This window comes from Pecten maximus, chromosome 1, assembly GCF_902652985.1.
Source record: "Pecten maximus chromosome 1, xPecMax1.1, whole genome shotgun sequence".
NCBI classification, from domain to species: Eukaryota; Metazoa; Mollusca; class Bivalvia; order Pectinida; family Pectinidae; genus Pecten; species Pecten maximus.
Window position 1 is genome coordinate 52,223,238 of NC_047015.1, and position 25,471 is coordinate 52,248,708.

General features: G+C 36.8%; 1 protein-coding gene across 2 annotated transcripts; it reads right to left on the bottom strand.

Moving 5' to 3' along the window:
* Window positions 1-292: 292 nt before the first annotated feature.
* Window positions 293-25,471, bottom strand: LOC117337718 (chymotrypsinogen B-like). Of its 2 annotated transcripts, none has more exons than XM_033898819.1 (4): window positions 25,088-25,471; window positions 3,200-3,749; window positions 2,397-2,521; window positions 293-1,259 (listed from the first exon to the last, which is right to left on the bottom strand). In XM_033898819.1, exons 1-4 carry the CDS (start codon window positions 25,178-25,180, stop codon window positions 579-581), a joined length of 1,449 nt encoding a protein of 482 aa, XP_033754710.1. In that variant the 5' UTR covers window positions 25,181-25,471; the 3' UTR covers window positions 293-578. The 2 variants fall into 2 exon arrangements, with proteins under 2 accessions (XP_033754710.1, XP_033754717.1); XM_033898826.1 differs by lacking the exon at window positions 25,088-25,471 and adding an exon at window positions 11,997-12,023.

The following is a 25,471-nucleotide window of genomic DNA, read 5'->3' on the forward strand; positions in this document are numbered from 1 at the left end:
GAGGCTGAGCCCACGGTCCGTAGAGGTGACGTATATGTACAGGTTCGGGAACTTTTGCCAAGTCGTTGTGTGTGCTGAGCTTCTAAGCAAAAGTGTGTGGGATTCTATTTTCAAACTTTTCTTGCTAAATGTTCGCGTTGAATTTTTCCAAACTACCCGTACAATATATCAATGTGGGAGCACAGGGACTGGTAATAAAATATGGAAAGAATAAAACACTCATTTTCAATTATTTAGGATGGTGATATACAACAAAGGAAATCCTATAAATGATTCAGTTGAGTCGATGAAAATGAGTTATGTACTTGGATTTTAATATACATCAATTTAACTTATTGAAAATAACAAACAAACAAATTCACAATGTTATCTTTTATAGAAATATTCCGATTTGCGCAAATCAAGGGGCGCAACTCCTGTATACTTCTGGGAACACTTCTTGTCCAGCGGAACGTCGATCTTATACCGGTAGTTTCCAATTTGGAAAAAAAGTTAATAACGAAGATTTCAATTCCTACTGATAAATAAAGGATAACAATTGTTTCCTGAGGTGTACAGATAATTTTGGCGTTCCAAAATTATTTCTTTAAAAGGATTTTTTGAATCCAGTGCATATACTTTAAAACATTTGTATAAATTCCGAATTTTCCTTTTTCTCCACATCCTTCTCCATAACTTGTGACACCATTTACATACCACCGTGTTTCATTGTCATTTGAGACAAAAGGACACAGAAGTGGTCCCCCACTGTCACCAATACAAGAATCTATTCCTCCTCGTTTGTATCCTGCACAAAGCTGGGAGCGAGTAATTGTAAAATCAAATGCTTTTTGACACTTTCTTTTCTTGACTATTGGCACGTCTGCTTCCTTCAATACGTCACTTCCTGTCAAACTCTTACTCTGCGTTCGGCCCCAGCCAATTGTTTTACAAATAGTCCGACTTGAAAGTCTTTTGGATTTCACGGGAAGACAAGCATATCCGGTGATATTAGAAGTCTTTACAGGCGCACTCAATTTTAATAATGCTATGTCATTCATTACGGCTTTATAACTAAATGACGGATGAGGAAAATATTTCGAAACAGTATAGTCCACTTCTGTCTTTTCTAGCTTTGTGACGTCATGCTCGCCCACGCGCACAATTATCTTACGAGTTTTGCCTCGTTTCCGTATGCAGTGAGCCGCTGTCAGAACCCAATAGGGGGCGATCAGCGTTCCTCCACAGAAGTGTTTCTTCCGTTTATTCAGTAGCTCAACCTTAAAAATATGCAAAAGAAAATACAATGCATTAGAGTGTACATCCTCTACGTTAAAAACACAATATTACACAAACAACAAATATAAACATCGAGATGCATGTATGATTGTGTATTGGCTATAAATATATTTTGTCTCTTTAGGTTTTGATAATTTTGTCTCCACTATCGAATACTCTAATGATTCCGGACATTTCTCAGAAAATAATCCGTCGTCGTATGACCTTGGCTGTTGCGAGAATGTTCAACCTATGGTGACTGATTTCGATCTGGCGGCATATTCGCAATGAAGACCCCGCCAAACGAAGAGGAAGGTGCGCCACGCAACAAAATGAACGCCCCATTGCGACAAAGATACGCGAAAGTCTGACATAAAAAAAACTGTCAAGATTTCAAAATTTTGTATTAGCACTCAGGCACACTATTGTTTGCAACAAGAGTTCAACAAAAGGTACAAGGCATGGCGGATTACGGTATTTTACAAGGTCGGATACAGGAAATGCAAAATCCTGCATTCTAGGGTATTTAACGATAGATTTAGATTCATACAATTTTTTTTTAAATCCGCCAGTGCTATTTCATATAGGCGCATAGCATGGAAATATGCTTTCGATGAGATCTCGCTTTATGCTAATTTTAGCTCATTTCTCTGGTAATATATCTGGTTTGATTTTTCCTTCTTTTATTGAAATGATACTAATTTGGAAACGTTTTTGAAAATTAAAAGTAACAATTTTTTAAGGTATTATTTAGGAGATGGCACATTGAGTTGTTCAGAATGATGTATTTTGTGATTTCCAATTAATACGTCCAACTTATGTTTACGAATGAACCCATGTGATATTACCTATTGTGACGTCATTGAATGATAACGAAACGGTAGTATAGTAAAACACAAAAGTGAGTATATAGAGAAATTGGATTTAAAGCAAAGATAATGACAAGTATTATATGCAGACATGTTTCCTCCGACATTTATTGAACCTGCAACATATTCGTCGATTCGCTTCCATGCAAACCTTGCTTGTACAGCGCACATGATACAGTACAATTGTTTTAAAGAATACCAAATCCCTAAACCATGTTTTCTTAAATACATATATGATTCATAAGACGTAAAATAAATAAAGAAACGAACCTGCCATGGCCAGCTGTTTGGGGCGGAATATTGCCCTCCAACAATTTTGAATCGCCCGGATGTACCAGGAGGCCTCAGTCCACACGAGATTTGGAGACTTTCTAACGTAGTATTTGATGCAGCGGCTGGAAACACAAAATTATCAAGTTAATACTGTTTTCATTTTACGTCCAAATCTATTTCATCTGTTATGTTCTTCACTTTATCACTGCATTATGAAGGTTTTTAGTTTCAAATATATTGCTCATCAGCGATCTTAGTTTATTCAAATTTCTAAATTTACGGAAGACCTTATCCAAGAATATCATTATACTACGGTAGCTGATTGATTGCTTTTTCTTTAATTCACCATATGGAGGCAGTTCCATGGTAAGATAAGCTTTACCATGGACTTATATAACATGATACCAAACAGTTGATTTATTTGCGTTTATGGCGACCTTGATATTCAATATAAAAATACAATGCACATGAATGTCGACTCATTTCGATATATCGTTTAGCCGTTGATACAAGACGATGTTAAACGTGGCTAAATAACGAAATGGCACAAAATGACCTAATTTAAGAATAGGCGGTCACTGTTTATCTACGACAATAGTATACAGGCGAATGGGGCTTTCATTTAAAATCGAAATTAGTTAAATAGCGGTCATTTTCCACTTGTTTGATACATATAAATACTACAGAATGTGCAGGTTAACTTCATATTGTTACGATTCTTGCGAGAGATCCGTCATAACAATTAAAAGGGACAATCATGGTTTCGAAGTTAATATCACGCGGGAAATACTGCAACATACCTTCCTGTTTTTGTCTGCCCCTGTCCTCGTCAGGCACTTTGAATCTGTTTGTACTTAAAATGTAGGAACCATGGCATGTGTCGTTGATGATACGACAGTATCTCTCCTCCTCAAGGTAACCACTTCCGCATACGTCAGTAAACTTGCATCGTCGTCGACGCCTCTTCTTACACGTTCTCGAACAAGAACCCCATGATGACCAAGGCTTATAAAACAGATCGTACAACAAATCTTCTTTCTTCCTGTTGGATTTTGTTGACCCTATGACCTTGTAGGTCACTTCTTTACAGGGTCCACTCTTTCTATTACACGGGCGCTTTTCCCGGATGCGCGAGTGACCACAAAATGTTGGGAATCGGCATTTCCGTTTCCGGGTTTGTTGGCAATGGCGGTTGCAACGAGTCCAAGATGACCAAATGGTGTAGTAATCACAGAAGATGTTGTTTTCGTCTGTTTCTCCTAAACCCTCTGTTAAAATGTTTTCAGTTGGAGCAGTCATATTATCTCGTCTTGTCTTATTTTCGATTTTGTCACGTGATGGTTCCGTCATCTGAAGAAAACAAATGTAAAATATTGAATTATCAAGATGATAATGCTATTTTTTATACGCACATCTCTTCCGTACAAGCTCATTAAACAACAAAATGAAAGAATGATAAATATTTTCCTTGTAGAAAGAAGAAACTGAAATACATTATTCTATTCCATGCTCTTTTGCTCTGTATGTTGGATTTAACAAGGGTATAAAGGAAATCCGTTCTGGTAAAGTGAGATTTATCGATAGTCAATTTTTTACGGTTTAAACCGTAACTTTTGGCGGAAAATAGCATATATTTCACACACAAAAAATATGAGACTGACATATTTTCGCTTTATATGATTTAAACGTGTTAAATTTTTGTAATTTCTTTATTCTTAAATTTTCCGAAAGAAATAAAATTAAATAATAATAATTTTTCAAGTACACGAATGTTGATTGATCCATCTCATTGTTTTACGAATCATAACAGAAGAACACATTTACGTAAGTCCGTTACGTTTCGTTAATGGGAGAATGAAACGGGTCACTATATGATTGTTGAGTTTCTAATCAGATCATGTCTGCCCTGCAGGTAGGGCGTAAGAATTGTACCTGCTGTCCCCATTGCATGATCGGGAAAGGCGACTAAATTGGGATTTTATCTTTTCTTATCTTTCTTTCTTCACAACTTTCTCCTATCTAGTACCTCCCTTGACACGATCTCACTTCTGGCCTTTAGTTAAGCGTTCGCGTAGCATTTTGAGGGCTGGTTCGCCCGTTATCAGTATAATATGACAGGGTGAGGTGGCCTGTTGGATGTCTTCAGCGGTATGCTTCAGTGAGATAGTACTATACAAGTCGACATCGGTTTCGCGCTAATACGAGGAGACAAACACAAACAAAACCGCGGTCTACACATACACAAACACACCCTCACTACAAACATGTATCTCGTAGACAGGGGAGGCCATCCCTAAATTACCGTAGCTGTTAATGGGACGTTCAACGATACAAAATTAAATCAGCTCTGAGTGTGTACATGGTACCGATTTAGTTTAATCAGAAACGACGGCAAACCGTCGATCTCTACGTTTTTCATTAATGAACATTTCAAATTCTGCTCAAAGTACTCATAGAAGACGCAATGAAACACAAACAGACAATATCATCTTAACAACAGCATTGCACATCAGTATCATAATGGTTAAAGTCATCAACATCTTGCAGTAGCCATTGTTGTAGCTAAAAAAACAACCTTTGAGGTAAGCGACTATCCTCAGGATTATGAGTAATAAAAATTAATCTCGCCATATATCAGTGAAGTGCAGTTGACATGTAAATAATGTACGTGTATTACTATAAGCTGTATGTCGAAGAGCGCAGAACCACATGGACTTGCAGGAATTCCCAACAAACGGTCGATATTATACAGGCATAAGTCCCTGTGCGTTCAACAGAAAAGCTTGGTCTAATTCGTAGGGTTAGGTGTTTTACAAAGATGACGTCACAATGATATCTTTGTTAAGTGAATAACCACTGGAAATGACAACCCAGTCACGTTCCCTTACAAAGTCTACAGCATTATTTAACCTTGTATCAATATTTTCCCTTTCGCTGCGAAGATTTGGCAAGCTATATGAAAGTGTTCAATATAAAACGAAATAAAACAAAAAGTCCTGTTCTTTTAGAAAAAGTAGCACAAGACAAAAAATTCTAAATATTTTCTAGTGCAAACACTTTATCGCTGTCTTTTTTTTAGGTCAGGTCAGTCGCTCAATGAACACCTTTACAAACGCATTAAAGAAAAACTATCGCGTGTCCTGTCGATATATATAAATACTAAAGTAATACAATATCGCCCCTCCCTCCCAAAAGTCTTTTGTTTGAACATAACCCTTTTGTATGCCGTTTAAAAAACGGGAGAGCTTTGTTTACGCATATTTTGTAACTTTTCGTTGTCGCATGCGTGTCAATTTCAGTTTGGGGGCGTGGCTAAGCGATTGACTACGACCGGATGCAGGCACAATGTACATTGTGACGAAAATCACAATATTAATTTGCCACAGTGTAAACGAGACGGGTTGAAAAGGAGACCAGTGCCATACTTTGCTGTACGTTAAACTATTATGTCATTAAAGCAATAACCTTCTGTATAATTACTGTCGAAAGCAATTGCTCAAGATGAATGGACGGAAGAATCGGCTGAATTTATAAAACGACGCAAATTCTACCGGTATATATAAACATAAAACATATATACAAATTCACCTTTGATGTCAATTGTTGACGTTTGTTAGCGGTGAATGTGGTTGACATGAAGTGACCTTGTTTGATATTTATATGTTTTGTTTAGAGTCTGGTCAAATTTTATTTCTAATGTAAGAAAATACTTTGTTGTAATTCCGATTTGTGGTACATGCAGTCGATAGACTAGAGAAAAAAACAATTTAAAGTCACAAGATCCACAATATTCACACATAATTATATATCCAGTTTTCAAGCTGAATATATTAATTCAAATACATGTACTACCTACCTTATATTTGTTTGTTTTATTTTTATTTTCATAATCGTAATAAATGAGATATTGACGATGTTTTTCCACCATTTTATTTTGATCGCACCAGCTTAAAGTACCTACCGATTTAAATAAAAATAAATAAATAAAACAAACAAACAAATAGCGCATTTTCCGCGTAATATTCAAGGTGAAAGAAAAAATCACAATCTTTTCTATACACATAATATACATATATGTGAAATGAAGCAGACAATGTTTTTGTGAGGAAATATTGCAGATCTTATGCGCTTAAACTCGCAAGGAGGTGCGAGGCATGTGCTGTTCAATTCCTATATCCAGAGCGTTCTGTTTCTCAGGGAATTGCGGTCATGAACTGTGCTGTGTTTTCATACTTGTGTTTCATGACAAGACATTTCCCCAATTGAGAGCAAAATAGCATGCGACGGGCCTTCCGCGTAATTTTTAATTGTGGTATTCACCAACTACTACAACATAACGACTGCCGACAACTAAAAAAACAAGTAGCCAACATCGTTGATTAGATTTTCTTATAGGCTATATGCTGAAATTTCTTCACTAATGTAAATACTATGTGCAAACAAATATCACACCACATGAGAACGAGGCCCTGACCGTAAGCCTCTGGATGACCATACTGATCGGAAAACACCTTAAATGACGAATTGATGAAATGTATTTCCATGTAGGCATGAATGTAAGGACGTATTGTGTTTTATTGAACCCTATTAATTTATATATCATTTTAAGCATGGTACCTTGTTATAACGTTCAAACCATTTGCATCGCTACAAAAACCTCCACATAAGTCGCCTCCAGCATGCGCAACCCACGCCCCTCCTCCTCCTCCCTTCTCTTCCATAACATAAGCCAATCGTCACAACATATTAAATATAAGATTAAATGATATTTATTGATCAAACAAGAGTAATTCCTTCTCAATTTGTATTACTTTGTAACGAGATGATATCTTTCGCCTACGTCACATTCATAGAAAAAAGCCCGAATCCTGATATTTAAAGATCCGAACGGTTCATTAATTTCTACCTCTATACAATTAGATGACGTCATACTATTGTAAATATAGTATACGTATGTCATACGATATCTATGAAGTAAGTATTTGCTATATATAGTAACAAACCAATCATCTGATAAAAAGAAATTACGCGATATATATATTTGGTATAATAAAAGAAAAAAAAGAAAAAAAAGCTGAGTTTGCTGAATTGAAGCACACGTATACGCATTACAATATCGACCGTGCACAGAGCGCGCGCTCCGTTTACCTACATACTAGTACTATAATTCTATTGTATTTTGTATCTGGTCATACACAAACATATATTGGTCATCGATACCAATCAGGAAGACAGTAGAAACCGTGGCCTAAAAACCTAGTTTCTGATAGAACAATCTATTGGGAAAAAAGCGAAAGATAACCACATTTAGCAGTGCTTGGTAGTTCGTATACAAATTCGAACGCTTTGTGTATAACGTATAATATGTATGCACATTGTTCATCCTGCTCATGTTGCTTGAAAAAGTTCGTTTTAAAATTCTAAAAAAAATATTCTTTTTTTAGATCAGATAACTCGAATAGCTCGTCATCAGCATCATTATCAAAACTGTCAAGAATTGTAGAGCTTCTTCACTAACGGACTCGAATGGCGTGCGGGTTGGTTCAACTTTGCTTAGCAAGGGTTGTCTACGATACTGTCCTTTTGAAGACACGAAAATCTATGACAATTTCATGTGTACGGAACTATTGAAAATTACTTTTTGGCTGATTGACGACTCATACTCACGAAAACACAATATTGTCCCCTCCTCCATATGTCCACGTTGTCCCTTCCTCCATATGTCAATGTTGTCCCCTCCTCCATATGTCAATGTTGTCCCCTCCTTCGTAGGTCCATATTGTCCCCTCCTCCATATGTCAATGTTGTCCCCTCCTCCATATGTCAATGTTGTCCCCTCATCCATATGTCAATGTTGTCCACTCCATATGTCCATGTTGTCCCTTCCTCCATATGTCAATGTTGTCCCCTCCTCCATATATCGATGTTGTCCACTCCTCCATAGGTCCATATTGTCCCCTCCTCCATATGTCCACGTTGTCCCCTCCTCTATATGTCAATGTTGTCCCCTCCTTCATATGTCAATGTTATCCCCTCCTCCGCATGTCAATGTTGTCCCCTCCTCCATATGTCAATGTTGTCCCCTCCTCCATATGTCAATATTGTCCCCTCCTCCACATGTCCATGTTGTTCCCTCCTCAATATGTCAATGGTGTCCCCTCCTCCATATGTCAATGATGTCCCCTCCTCCATATGTCCACGTTGTCCCCTCCTCTATATGTCCACGTTGTCTCCTCCTCCATATGTCAATGTTGTCCCCTCCTCCATATGTCCATGTTGTCCCTTCCTCCATATGTCAATGTTGTTCCCTCCTCAACATGTCAATGTTGTCCCCTCCTCCATATGTCAATGGTGTCCCCTCCTCCATATGTCCACGTTGTCCCCTCCTCCATATGTCCACGTTGTGTCCTCCTCCATATGTCAAGCTTGTCCCCTCCTCCATATGTCTATGTTGTCCCCTCCTCAACATGTCAATGTTGTCCCCTCCTCCATATGTCCATGTTGTCCCTTCCTCCATAGGTCCATGTTATCCCCTCCTCCATATGTCGATGTTGTCCCCTCCTCCATATGTCCACGTTGTCCCCTCCTCAACATGTCAATGTTGTCCCCTCCTCCATATGTCAAGCTTGTCCCCTCCTCCATATGTCCATGTTGTCCCCTCCTCCACATGTCCATGTTATCCCCTCCTCCATATGTCCACGTTGTCCCCTCCTCCATATGTCCATGTTGTCCCCTCCTCAACATGTCAATGTTGTCCCCTCCTCCATATGTCCATGTTGTCCACTCCATATGTCCATGTTGTCCCCTCTTCCATATGTCAATGTTGTCCCCTCCTTCATATCTCAATGTTGTCCCCTCCTCCATATGTCAATGTTGTCCCCTCCTCCACACGTCAATGTTGTCCCCTCCTCCACACGTCAATGTTGTCCCCTCCTCCATATATCAATGTTGTCCCTCCACCATATGTCAATGTTGTCCCCTCCTCCATATATCAATGTTGTCCCTCCACCATATGTCAATGTTGTCCCCTCCTCCATTTGTCAAACTTCTCCATGTAAGAATATGCCGAAATTTCAGTGCTAATTTCCACGAATGTGTTTTATCGATTTAAAACATGGTCATTAAATACTTCACCCTTATAAAATGAAATATGTACTTTATGTACGTTTTTATATAAATGCATTCTTAAATATCTCATCTGTTTTCCTTCCCCTCTTTATTGACCGCTTATTTCGAAATATCTTAACAACAGATCAAAGTTTTCAAACAAAATTCTCTGCAGCGTTGTATTTGAATTTTATTAGACAGGAAGAAAAACAATTTAATACGATAATATCATTTAGAGGTTGGTATTCAGTTAGAATATGGCTCCATGGAGTCCATACATATGATTAATGCTCTGTTCATACCGCGTCAACATGTAGGTCGCTGAACGCGTCACTGAAGTCTAAAATGTCGGTCAGACAGATTCAGCAGCCATCGATTACAGCCTTATAGCACAGTGCCATCTCTCACAACTTATTTCTCAATTACAAGTACCGAAAATGGCCAATTTGTCTAGACACAGGCTTATCATGATGAATTGTGTTCCAAAATGACCATGTTAGAACTGTGAGGTCTCTGTTTATGGATGTACTTCATAAATGTTACAACAAAAATTAATCATTAAAATCATAAAAGAAACATAAAATATGGTAGTTTACAGATTTATCGTGTTGATTGATATCATCATGGAGGCAAACAAACCCAATATTAGTCAAAAAAAAAACAATTAAATAAAAAAGAAAATCAGATTGGCTCAGGTTAATAAAATTGATACTTTGTCATCGGTTTTATTGTTCCGTGTCATGGTTACTTGATAGTATCATCATGTATGACACTGAAGTTTTAGCCATATGTGGATCCATCACGTGCTTATTCGTTGTTGAGAGATTTTGCTGTAATTCGTAATTTTTGGATGATCACAAGTCAAATATGCTTTTCAAAGATATTTCATACACAATTTGTTGTTTGTTGGGTTTATCGCCCCGGCGAACAGCCAGGGTTATTTTGAGGTGGAATTTCCTTGTAGTAGTTTGTGACTACCTCAAAGAATAACCTAAGGCAGGCCAGTCGTATGTCATTCAGTGCAATAAGTGTAAAGTGTCTGTACCAAGAACACAACCACAATAGCACAAACCGTGACGTTTATCAGTTTCCCGGTAATGATAATGACATTCACGTTTACTTTTGTTCGTTTGATTTGGTTTTGCTTGGTTTATTTTGTTAACATCCTACATAGTATTAACAGCTAAGGTCATTTAAGGACGGCCTCCCGTGCTTGCGACATGCATGCGTGTGGTTAGTGCGTATGTGTGTTTTGGGAGGCTGCAATACGTTCGTGTTAAGTCTCCTTGTGATAGGCCGGAACTTTTGCCGATTTATAGTGCTACCTCACTGAAGCATACTGCCGCAGACACCCAGCAGCACACTCCAGCCGGACACATTATATATACTGACAACGGGCGAACCAGTCGTCCCACTCATTATATGCTGAGCGCTAAGCAGGAGTAGCAAATACCATTTTCAAAGACACTGGTATGTCTCGGTCAAGGGAAAGAACCCAAAACCTTCCTCACATTGAAAAACGATCGACTATTTTGCTATGGTTTCTTTGCCATATCATTAGATCAAAAACTAAAACAGAATCTACTCTGCCTGAAGGGTAACAGAGAACACGTAAAACAGGAGTCTTATATATGGGAGATGGGAGACCTAACGCGCCAAGGCCGTGTCGCCCCATCACATCATAACGTCATAGGCGTGTCACGTCATACCGCATGCCGGATAAATTAGCAGTTTTTTCATCTGTCCACACACAAGCCACATTTTAAGCACAATATATGTCCTTTTCAGACTGATTATATAAAATCGCTTCACATGAAAACAAACTTTAGGCATCGCAAAATGTATGTGTTAAATATAGTTTCATACTTTTGCCTTAACAGAATTAACCGTTGACATACATGTACATGTGCATTGTACTTCACAAATGTCAATACCTGTCAGTATTTGACATCTGACACAGAAATAATGCAAATGAGAACAAATCCTTGATTACTGAAACAACTCTTACGACACAATCTGATGATATAAAACGACGGATCCGATATTTTTTTTTTTTTTTGAAATTAGATGACGTTGACAAGAAAAAAAGGATGTCGTTTCGTGTATTGATCGATAGAATCATTTACAAGAATGATTTCAAATGAAAATGAAATTGAGACATTTTGACCATTAAAGCTGACAGTGCAAGTTAAAAAGCATCCAATTGAGATTTAAAAAAAAATAATACATGTACAAATTTCCCAAAAATTGTTTCCGAGACAATCCCCAGTTACGGTAGTGTCGTATCTAAGGACGGGCAGACATTTTTCTTTTTTGTCATGCGTGGATACAACCAAGCCGCCGCTGCTATAAATGGAACGTGCTTCGTCACACTCGCATTCACTCTAATCTCAGGTGTTCTCGGTGACACACTTGTATCACCTACACGTTATCTGTACACCACGTGACCTACAACTGTATTCGCGAACGACACCAAACAGAAGCACTTACCTGTAACCTGAGCAGAAAGATTGTCAGTGTCTCTCAATTATCTTTCAAATCTTGTTGAAAATGAAATCTGCAAATAAATGCTGGAATATGCATGACGAATTAATCCCAAATGCTCTATCCATCTTCTCGCGTGTTTTTCGTGGGTGCAGCCATTTTCATAATAAGTAAACAGTCCGAGGAGTTCCGATTTTTACTCGAATTCACACTAGCACTCTTCGGATGTATTCCTATTGCCTACACTATACTAGGGCTGTTGTGTGCAGTAGTGCGGTTTTATCACGCTTTAATTGCGTTATGACACGTGCACAAATAATACGAAGACACGGGAAAACAGTTCTTCTTGCTGCATATCCCACTGGAAAGACTCAGGTAGGAATTTACTCATATTTACTCTGTTTATAATTTTATTAGGTGCATGTTTTGTTGAGGCCCAAATATTTTGTATTGTCAATACTTTATTTTTTTCTTTTATTGTAAAAAATATATATATGTATTTATAGGGTTATCTCTTCAAATTCCATATTCAAGTTCCGCAATTGCGTACAATGTGAACAAAAACTCATTGGCGTGTGTATTGAGAACGTATACTATGTATAATGGAGAGATGTGTCGCTATGCGAATGTATCGATAGACTGATACTTGTCTCAATGACCGCACGCGTTTTTATAGCGGCTCGTGTCCACGAATAACAAAAATGAAAAATGTCTGCCCGTCCTTAGATACGACACGTCCATAATTGGGGGATGTCTCGGAAACGATTTTTGGAAATCTGTACATGTATATTTTTTTTTAATCTCAATTAGATGCTTTTTAACTTGCACTGTCAGCTTCAACAAAGAAAAAAAATTATCAGTTGTTCCATAATCGTATACTTCTTTTGCTTCATCAATGACACATGGCATGTGAATTCGAGTCGACTTTGAATAATGTCAAGTTTTCCAAATAAGAATCGGGGTAATAAAGATAGAGCAACAAATATTACACTGACCAGGCTCATAATCATTCAAATCAATAGGAAGTTTCTAACAATAGCTTGATGGCGACCTTATCGTTCTCATAAACCTTCGAAACCCCATGGTTTACCATTATACATTAGCTGGAATAGACAGATATTGGGACCATGCCTTGGGATACAGAAGCAACTCTGTGATGTAAAGACGGATTTAGAGAAGCTGATATGGTATTATCTCAGGAAACCGTGCAATTGATTTTTCCCGTATGAGATGCTTGGCAGCTTTTGACCAGATTTTGGTTCACATCAATGCGGCCCAATCACGGCTGTTCATTAGATAATGTTTCGTCCCATCCTGTTGGGTCGGAGTTATTTGTAGTCGGCTACTTTTGTCTGGTATCAAGGAGCTCGTACGCAATTGTTTATTTGCTGTCTATTTTTGTGTGGTTTCTTACGAAATCGTACGGTCCGAAATTACCCATACACCAAGCAAGGATATCGTTATCAAATTGACCGCTTGAAGTGAACCAATCTGTCAAAATATGTCTAAATTTGAACACTGGAACACTTAATTCTAAAATCAATTTCCATGAATGGAAACCGTAATTCCAAGATACAGCAGACATAGTGATTTACAATACCGTCCTAATTTCATTGATAAAATTTTATGAATCGTTCTGTTACGCTAACACACACAGACCTTCCTTTAATCAATCTGAGAACATGCATGTAGCCTGCTCGTAATCATAATGCTAACAATGTCTACAGTCTTCAAAATTTTACGATGCCGTTTGATGTTGAAGATAATGTTAGGCCCGAGTTGTCTTTCCATTAATTTCCGGGGTTTTATTATGACCAGGCAAAGATATGGTTAGTCTGTTTTACAACATAAAGGATGCACGGGCGGACATTGTATTTTTTTTTACCAAATATATTTGGTGGTTCTCCGAAAGTATTGTGTACAGGGAATAAAGTCAAATAACAGAGAGAAAATTGCTTTTTCTCGTGGATAAACATAAAAAAGCTGTTAAACAACTTTTGTGACAGGACATGCACATGTGTTTCGATGTTTCTTGCTTCTTTTTACTGCATATATGCCATTGTTTTCTTTTCCTATCTAGCATACAAGTATATCTATTTATATAGTATCGCTTTAACGTCTTATTAACAGCCATAGTCGTTTAAGGACGGCCTCCCCTGTGTGCGAGATGGATGTGTGTGACGAATATGTGTTTTGGGAGACAGTGGTAGGTTTGTGCTTGTCTCCTTGTGATGTAGCGGAGCTGATGCCGACTTTATAGTGCTACTTCACTGAAACATACTGTCAAAGGTTCCCAACAGGACACCCCGACCCGCCCCAAAAATGCTGAACGCTAAGCAGGAGCAGCAACTACCATTCTTATAGACCCTGGTATGTCATAGCTGGAACACAAAGCCTTCCCCAAAGGACAAATATTTAGCTAAGGGTAAAAAAAAATGAGAAATTGTCTATGGAGACATAAGGAAGAAGAATACTACAAATTTAGTCGCCTCTTAATTTCATGCAATGGGGACAACAGGTAGAATTCTTAGCCATACCAGCAGGCGAGTCGTGACTTGCCCATATGCTTGCTGTTTGAAATATTGTAAATGCTATATCATACACGTATGCTTCTGTAGATGGGGAAAAGTACCATATCAACCGAAGTCATTTTCTTCATTAACTTCGTAGTATTTTTTTTTTGTCCTGAACCAGCCATTACTTCTACAGTCCTCAATTATATTGTGCTTTGTCCATAATTGCAGTTTAGAATAGGGCGGTGACCTATTTTAAGCAATAACCATCGGTTAGTCGCTTGCAGTTTCGCTGTTTGTTTTATATAATTGGACCACAATGACACCTGATCTTGAAATATTAATTTTATTAAATGTCCTCAACCCCGCTTTGTACATATACATGTAGATATGACACTTTTTTACGTACATAAACATGTAGTTATGTCCCTTTATTCGTACATAAACATGTAGTTATGTCCCTTTGTTCGTACATAAACATGTAGTTATGTCCCTTTGTACATACATAAACATGTAATTATGTCCCTTTGTTCGTACATATACATGTAGTTATATCCCTTTGTACGTACATAAACATGTAGTTATGTCCCTTTGAACATACATGTACATGTAGTTATGTCCCTTTGTACGTACATAAACATATAGTTATGTCCATTTGTTCGTACATAAACATGTAGTTATGTCCCTTTGTACATACATACACATGTAGTTATGTCCCTTTGTTCGTACATAAACATGTAGTTATGTCCCTTTGAACATACATAAACATGTAGTTATGTCCCTTTGAACATACATAAACATGTAGTTATGTCCCTTTGAACATACATAAATATGTAGTTATGTCCCTTTGTACGTACATAAACATGTAGTTAGTTCCCTTTGTTCGTACATATACATGCAGTTTTGTCCCTTTGTACGTACATAAACATGTAGTTATGTCCCTTTGTACGTACATAAACATGTAGTTATGTCCCTTTGTTCGTACATAAACATGTAGTTATGTCCCTTTGAACATACATTTACATGTAGTTATGTCCCTTTGTACGTACATAAACATGTAGTTATGTCCCTTTGTACGTACATAAACATGTAGTTAGTTCCCTTTGTACGGACATACACATGTAGTTATGTCCCTTTGTACGTACATAAACATGTAGTTATGTCCCTTTGTTCGTACATATACATGTAGTAAGTTCCCTTTGTACGTACATAAACATGTAGTTATGTCACTTTGTACGTACATAAACATGTAGTTATGTCCCTTTGTACGTACATAAACATGTAGTTAGTTCCCTTTGTACGGACATAAACATGTAGTTATGTCCCTTTGTTCGTACATATACATGCAGTTTTGTCCCTTTGTACGTAAATAAACATGTAGTTATGTCCCTTTGTACGTACATAAACATGTAGTTATGTCCCTTTGTACGTACATAAACATGTAGTTATGTCCCTTTGAACGCACATAAAGAATGTATACATGTAGTTATGGCCCATTGTACGCACATATATATCCAGTTATGTCCCTTCTTGCGTACATAAACATGTAATTATGGCCCTTTGTACGTACATATATATGTAGTTATGGTCCATTGTACATACATATACATGTGGTTATGACGTTTTTTAGATTCTTGCCTATATCTTGTCTATGTCAGTTTTTCACCTAGAATCACAATATTTTGTTCTTGTTTATTTTTACAATTATTCTTGATGAGAATTGAAAATTGTTTAAGCTATAGCGTCAACGATTCTTCAAGCAATCACTACTTTTTGACCTCGTTGCATGCCAGATACCATTGTACCAACCATTCTTTGTCTGGAGTCTCCATGCATTGTACACCGACTATTGACTAATATAGGGTTTGGTAAATTGCAGTTCACCTTTTCAACATGCATTCAAACGGTTTCCAAGACTTGTGACATAAGGAACAGTTGTTCGGAGTATCTGCAGAATTAGGGCACCAATGCAGAGGCGTAGAAAGATTAAACCTACTGTATATCACTGCATATACTAAGAGAAAAGAGAATATTAGCTGCGTAATGTAAACTTTATTTTTTTACAACAATTGCGAAACAAGTTATATCAGCTTATATTAATCATGCTTGTTGGTCCCGGATGGAAGCGCGCGAGGGGTCTTACTGTGGGAGGAAACCGGAGTACCCGGGGAAAACCCAGGTTGTCGGGCAGGTGACCTTATACCTTTTCACGTACGATCGGGGAATCGAACCCCAGCCGCCTTGGTGAAAGGCAAGTGTGTTACCACTGTGCACCCGACCACCCTAACTTAACTGCGGTGCCTTCATGCAGCATATTCTGCTTACCATAAGGAACCCAGGAAGCCAAGGCCTGTTTTCCTTCCTGATACGTATCGTTTGAGGTGACTAAATATGGGACATCCCCTTGACGGAACCAATGAAGCCCTACGCAACACTTCAACGCAATTGACACCAGCTGTCATCCAGATCATATTATGTGATGAAGCTTGTCACTAATGTAGCTTAAGTGTCTTGTCTATGACAAATCTCGGAAGCTCCTTTTTAATTCCGTCAACCTAAACTGATCATTATGTTATTGTTGTCATCGGTGGCATTTGTTTTACCCTGAATAGCCTTTGAAACCACACAAAATGTAATTATAGTTGATGGCCAAAGGCTGTCGGATTACGTCAATGTTACGTTACAGTGCTCAACGTCAGAATTATGCATGCAACGATATGCCCTGCGTCTGTGTTTGGACCAATAAATTAATTAAATGCAAGATAAAGTTTAGGATATTTTTTAATTTTGACGCAAATTGTTTGTTTACTGGTGATAGACGAATGTTTCCTCCTATGAAGCTAGACGCTAAATAGCGATAGGTCATACGGATACAAGTGACAGAGACTGCAAACACACATCATAAAATATAATTTCACCTGATAATAATCTGTTGGATACTGATGAAATAATCAACAAAGTCATTTATTATATTGAATAAATATAACCATTGAAGATATTAATCTAAAATGATAAGTTCATGCTAAAATAGTGCAATACATTGAAGTTTACTTTCCTGGAATGAGTGTATTTAGGGCTAACTGATCAAGAAGAAATTATTTTAAAATGCATTACGGATATCTATATCCAACAGGAATCCTCTTTTGTTAAAAATTCCAATATTTACACAAAACAGCACATAAACACACTAATTCGGGAACAATGGCGATATCTCGCGTTCCGAAACATGCAACTTTTTTTTAGAAGGATGACGTAAAAGTACAAAGACAATTGCCTAAAGAATTCAAAATAATTACGCACGTGTTTCTAGCACGTGTGTACAGGCCAGTCAATTGCCCTTTTAGTTCTAGATCTAGATGATCGCCATGATGAGTTCTGTCTAGGAATTGAGACAGATTATCAAGTAGGCGTTACAAGGCTTGAACACACTGATGACAAAATTCGTGTGATATATTCCGTTGGACATTTAGGAAAATTTAGTTCTAAATTACAAAAACTAGACATTTCCTATAAATGAAAAGATTGTTTTAAAGTGAAAATAATCATAAAATACAACGATTCTGTGCCTAATAGATAAATACAAGTCAATAAGATAATTGGAAGTTGATTACTTTTAGTTAAAGTACTTCTGCGTGTTAGTGAAATAGAGGAACATTTCAATAGTTCTAAATATATTAAAACATTCCGAGTCAGCGACATTTGCATTGTAACACAATGAACGTGATAGTATTCGTCATTTGAAATTAAATACCCCGAGTGATGAGGGGCCATACAGAGAAAAGTGTCACAAAACTACTTAACTGGGTCAAGATTTTTCCTAAAGAGGACAATCTCTCACATTCTATTAGGTTGATGACAATAATTATGGGTCAAAAGATCAATGGAAGTTCCTACTATTAACACCGAGTTGACATCCCTTTAATCAAGCCCGTTTTCCATGTCCCAAAGTGACTAAGCGTTTGTACATTAAAGTAGGATCAAATTTCATGAAAAGCAATATATTTTCAAACAAGGTAAACAATTATGACGTCATCAAAACTACTCCCTTGACAATTGAATACTGACAATTTGCCATAAAGGTGTTTTATTATTGCTTTCGAGTTAAACATAATTGTAAATCATCACATCCCTCTCCGCTTACTATTTAGTTACATGCAGGACACCACATCCAAAACACCATCAACACGTAACAAGTGATTTATTCCTGCAATATCAATACCGTATGACGTACGTGTAATAGGATATCATAAATCGATGACGTCATACGAATGTACATATTACAGTGCATCTAATAATCGAACCGATTTCATTGAATATATGGCGATTTGATTTGAACGACCATTAATCATATCATTTCGGATAGCTACGATATATTCAATAAGTATTTTCATTATTCTGATCTGCTAACTTGCAGACTACATATAGACTATATAGATTTCATAAAAGCAATATTTCTATAAATCATATCATTGTGAATTATTACTGTTTACGCTCGTGTTCTGTCACGTGTTATTGGTTTATAGCAACTAGCATCAGTTTAACAGCACCAAAAAAGTTTTTGAATTTTCCAACTGTATTAACTCACGAATGGGCTAATAATACTCGGGCAAATGTTCTTTATCTCTTCTTTCTTCTTCCAATCTCCTTTCAAGTAATTATATAATGCCGGTAGATTTTTCTCTTCAGTTTTGTGTTTTTGTTAAAGGTATATTTAGATTTAGGTATATTTTTGTCTAACGTCCTATTAACAGCCAGGATCATTTAAGGACCTGCCAGGTTTTGGAGGTGGAGGAAAGCGGAAGTACCCGGAGAAAAACCACGGGCCTAAGGTCAGTACCTGGGAACTGCCCCATGTGGTATTCAAACTCGCAGCCCAGAGGTGGAGGGCTAGTCGGGACACCTTAACCATTCGGCCACCGCGACCTTCGTGTTTTTGTTAAATAAATCTCTGTAATCCACTAAACATTATTTCAACTAATTGATATAAGTTTTATAACTCGTTTTTGGTTCCTAGTTCATTGTATGTTACATTACTTTGATGGTATATTGTACAAACTTACGAAATCAGATATTATCTATACTAGCAACATATTGTACATCTTTCATCATTATTTCAATCATTTTAACTGAATTTTCTTTTTTTCTTTAATAATAAATCCTACCTTTAGAAGGGTTTTCAAAAGTTTTCGCCTTTTGCCCAATGTTTATACCAGATCTTATAATACCATATTCTATAATGAAAAATACATTTGATTCTTTAATTGTTTAATCGCATACATGTACCATTGGTAACTTACTGTAAAATACATATTTTAGCGCTATTCGCTCTTGAAACATTCCGCTAATTGCATTATCTATGTGCTATTCCTACAGAAAATATGATAATGCGCTCATTCTTCATTGCGCTGATTTGTTATAATTTGGAAATGCGCGGGAATTTGAGTGCACCAAAAGTAAAACGTTTACAGTATATGAAAGCGGTTTTTTTTTCTTTTGTTTTTTTTTTCAAATAAAATAGCGTCGAAAATTACTGGTTACACATTTTAATTAGAAATAGTTTAACAGATCACGATCATGATCTTGGAACTCTGGAAGCCGACAAGTACACACATCTATGGGACTAGAAATAGTTTAACAGATCATGATCTTCGAACTCTGGGAGCCGACAAGTACACAAATCTATGGAATTATCGGGGCACATGGGTGCAAACATCTCACACACAAAAATCTCGGATGAACAAAGCTTTTTTTTATGCACGTCCTTGAATTTGACATAAAGGTCATACTTGTTTCACCCACATCTTACGATATTAGTTGTATCAACGCCGTGCAACGCTGTACATTAAAACCAATAATTCTATCTTTGGATCGTCTGTGTTCCAGAACTTGCATGTGATTCCATGCTTGTCTACCATTAATATAGTAATGACTATCGAGGTTTGCGTGATACTGCTGGGCTGTTCACGAATCATACTGCAAGGAACCGATCGTCCGTGAAAAATCTACATAGCTTTAGAATACGACACAATAAATAAGGCATGTGCAACTTAGGATTTTTTTTATCAATGTAAGCATTTTAGCCGTATTTGCAAATTAAATTTCCATTTGAGAGTAAAAACGAGAAAAAAAATATTTAAAAAAACGTTAAGATATTGATTGTATTACTATGAAGATTAAGAAACTTCGAGTACTATAAAATTACAGTTTTTAAGATTCCAACTTTAATTTACCGCCTATCTGATTATTCTAATATTGTATTTTCTTGTTTCCGTGACATGATTTGTGGTTGTGAATTTATACACGTATATATATAGGTACAGTGTACTGATGATAAGACGTTGTAGGGTGCCGTTTCCCAATAGAAAAATATTCCCACGTCATTCGTTGTATGGCTTTAAATCAATGGCCGTAACGGACCACATTTGTCCCAGAGAAGCCAGTATCCTCGATAAAGGTACAATAAAATATGTCTGTGTTCTGCAACAACAAATCCTTCAGCTCCCTTAACCCAACATGTCTTCAACATACAAACATTGATAATTTTGCGTTATATGCACTTTCATCGATCATTTTGTTTCTCTTTTCATATTTGTAGAACTGGAATGACAATTAACTTACATTTCATTCTTTTTTCCCGGTTCATGCAATCGTAGTTATTAAAGGATTGTGAAAAAGATATTCAAGTCAACAAGACATTTCAATACAAAAAGTTAGATACAGTAGAGCTTAAATGGATTAAACTGCAGAATACAACTATTTTGTCTTTCTAGGACTCGTCAGTGATGTGAGGGACATCATACAACTATTTTGTCTTTCTAGGACTCGTCCGTCAGTCATGTTAGGGACATCATACAGTTGTTTTGTCTTTCTGGAACTCGTCAGTGATATTAGGGACATTATACAGCTGTTTTGTCTTCCGAAGACTCTTCAGTAATGTAACCGTCAATGATGCTTGTGACATCACACAGCTGTTTCTTCCTCCTACGACTCGTCAGTGATGTTAGGGACATCATACAGCTGTTTTGCTTTCTCTAGGACTCGTCAGTGATGTTAGGGACATCATACAGCTGTTTCTGCCTTCTAGGACTCGTCAGTGACGTTAGGGACATCATACAGCTGTTTCTGCCTTCTAGGACTCGTCAGTGACGTTAGGGACATCATACAGCTGTTTCTATCTTCTAGGACTCGTCAGTGATGTTACGGACATCATACAGCTGTTTCTATCTTTTAGGACTTGCCAGTGATGTTAGGGACATCATACAGTTGTTTCTTCATCCGAGAACTTGTCAGTGATGTTAGGGACATCTTACAGCTGTTTCTTCATCCGAGAACTTGTCAGTGATGTTAGGGACATCTTACAGCTGTTTCTTCCCTCTAGGACTCTTCAGTGATGTTACGGACAACATACAGCTGTTTCTTCCCTCTAGGACTCGTCAGTGATGCTAGGGACATCTTACAGCTGTTTCGTCTTCCTAGGAGTGTCGTCAGTGATGTTAGGGACATCATACAGCTGTTTCTTCATCCGAGAACTTGTCAGTGATGTTAGGGACATCATACAGCTGTTTTGTCTTTCTATGATTCGTTAGTGGTGTTAGGGGCCTTACGTGTTGGGGCGACAAAAGGAACTGAGATACGTCGAAAGAAATGTAAAAATCTTGATAGGGACGTATACTGGCAGCATAATGCAATAAAGTTCATAATTTTCAATATTGGATTTCAAAAGAACTCCAAGAGCTAAAACATGAAGTAAACTGCGTCATACAGATATTTCGTCATTCACAGGTTCGTCAGTGATGCTTAGAGCTTAACAGTTTTGAAACCTGTACGTGGAAGGCGAATGAAGAAACACATCTATATTATTATACCAGTAGGACTAAATCTAACTTGATTTCGCGTTATGATGGTAATCGTTCTGTAACAGGACACGTTATCGTGTTAACATTTCGCGTTTAAATTGTTATATTGCGCGTTGGCGTTTAAATTGTTATATTGCGCGTTGGAATCGTAACATTTCGCGTTCGAAGGATTACATTTTGCATTGAGAAGGTAGCATTATACTAAGAGGGCTGATACACATTTATTTGTGTTGCTAATTTACTCGAGATGGATGTAATCTTGAGTTAAAATGGAAACATATTATGTTATTGCGTTTTCACCTCTTATTCCGCTTTTGGAGGTAGATATTAAAGGATACCGTCTTGGGATTGAAAGCTTGCATTTTAGAAAATAACCTCAAATATTATTATTAGCTTTATGTGCATATAGTGTAGATTGCGTTTACGCCTTTTCTTTTTTCATAGCCAGACGCCTCCACTCTATACTGCTGCAAGGTCTACCTCCCCCCCCCCCCCCCCCCTCCCCCTCCCCCTCCATCCATGGCCCTCAGTATTTCCTTAAAGAGTTTTGCATCATTTGTGCTAATTAGAGAATTAAATGACAAAACAAGACAATAATTCTTTAGACAAATATATCAATTGTCTTATTAATCAAAGTATGAGGTAGCGCACACCCTTTTCTATATTTTATCATTTGTCCAAGCTAGTTTTGATTTTTCTTGTTCCACTTTTGGTTTACAACATTTTTGGGCCTCAGCATCACTGATAAGACCTAGAAGGACCATACTCCTGTTTAACGCAGCTTTACATTATTGGTCATATACCATATCATCGATATTAAGCAGTGTTAATAATTTGTCTTCTGAACTAATAGATTCTTAAGTTGACAACACGAGGCTTGATGAGTGTTTGGACACACGTAGTAGACAGCTTAGTGCTATGAGAGTCTAATTTCGTTTTTTTTTTATAAAATTGATACGTTTCGAAGTTAACATTATATTTTAATGTACGTCGTGAATGGAAAACATTAAAACTACGTCAATGAAATTAACGACATCATAGTCAATGAAATTAACGACATCATAGTCAGTGAAATTAACAATATCTTACTCAATTGTAATCAACAAAATCATAGTCAATGAAACTAACAACACATACGTCAATGTAATTTGCGACATGGTACTCACTGTAATTAACGAAATCGTAGTCAATGAAATCAACAATATTATAGTCAATAAAAAATAATGACATCTTAGTCAGTTTAATAACCGTAAATGTAGTCGATGGAATTGACAACATCGTAGTTAATGGTATTAACGATACCGTAGACAATTCAATTAACGACATCGTAACCAATGAAATTAACGACTAGGTAGTCAATAAAATAAACGATATCGTAGGCAATGAAATCAACGACGATGTAGTTAATGGAATTAACGACATTTTAGTCAATGAAATTAACGAATTCGTAGTCAATGAAATTAAAGACATGGTATTCAGTGAAATTAACGACATCGTAATCACTAATTAACGACTAGGTAGTCAATAAAATGAACGATATAGTAGGCAATGAAATCAACGAAGATGTAGTAAATGGAATTAACGACATTTTAGTCAATGAAATTAACGAATTCGTAGTCAATGAAATTAAAGACATGGTATTCAGTGAAATTAACGACATCGTAATCACTAATTAACGACTAGGTAGTCAATAAAATGAACGATATCGTAGGCAATGAAATCAACGACGATGTAGTTAATGGAATTAACGAAATTTTAGTCAATGAAATTAAAGACATGGTATTCAGTGAAATTAACGAAATCGTAGTCATTGAAATTAATAAAATCAAAGTTAATGGAAATTAATAACATCGTAGTCAGTGAAATTAACAAAATCAATGTAATTGAAGAATAAGAGTTTAGAGAATATATATCTTAATGCGATATCAAGAGTACCCATACGAAACGAGTGACAGAAAACGGAATACTATATTGAATTATTCCACTCGACTATCACGTGCATATACATTGAAATTATTGGAATCAAATTATGAGAAATACACAGTAATTGATATTCTGGATTTTATTGATGATGATAATGTTTGGGACGAGATGACAATGATTCGTTTTTCTCTTTTGAAACCATTACACAACGTGGGAACATGATGTATTGTATAAGAATATCCTAATCTAGGCCGCAATGGACTACAATACACAGTGACCTCGATCATAGGCGATCTATATTGTGGTAGTTATATCACTATTATACAGAAAGCGGCCGTACTATTCTCTATTGATTTGCCTTGGACAAACTATGCGGTATACACGAGTTTCTGTATGTATGCCAATTTGTATCCTTTCCGCAAGCTTTACGGTTGAATTGGCTTATGTTATTTTAAATACCGCTTAATTTAAAAACTTTCCATATCAAGAAAAATACTAACATTGAAAAAATATTTGTTAAAAGACAAAAGCTGAGGTACATGTAGTATATTCGTAGTATTTTCCCCCTACATACGTAAAACACTAACATACATATAAGTAATAATAAAGTAGTATATCCTATTTGCAAAACATATGTACAAATCATGAATTGATGATATTTTATGATTTGCATTTACATTGGCCTTTAGGCTAAATCCCTCTAAGCCTTTACTCTTTTTATAACCCAATACACATACAGTGTAGATATAGCTAGGGTCGTATAATGAAAAAATATGCATAGAGTAGTTTATAAAAAGGCACTTACCTGTGCTGTAGACATCAAAGTTAAACACACCTGTACTGCTAGGAGTACCTCTGTCTTCCGAGATGTAGGCCTTGTGTGTGACACACGGAACATAATAAGAGGCGATAGTTAGTTCATATATAAATATCAACAGGTTGGTTCTGTATAACACAGGTGCTCTCCTAATATTCTGCCGTGTGTAGTGATAAAAACCACATTCGTAGTATGGAGTGGTATGGGCCTATGGGATTGGGTATATATACCACTGGTTTCTGTAAGCTATTTCATTTATTAACATAAAGGTCGGTTAATAAACGTCAGAATAAGCCATTAGCGCTGTTTCGTGTGCCCTCTACATCAAACCGATACTCTTTCCTTCAATTGGCCCACCTATCTAATAGCAAA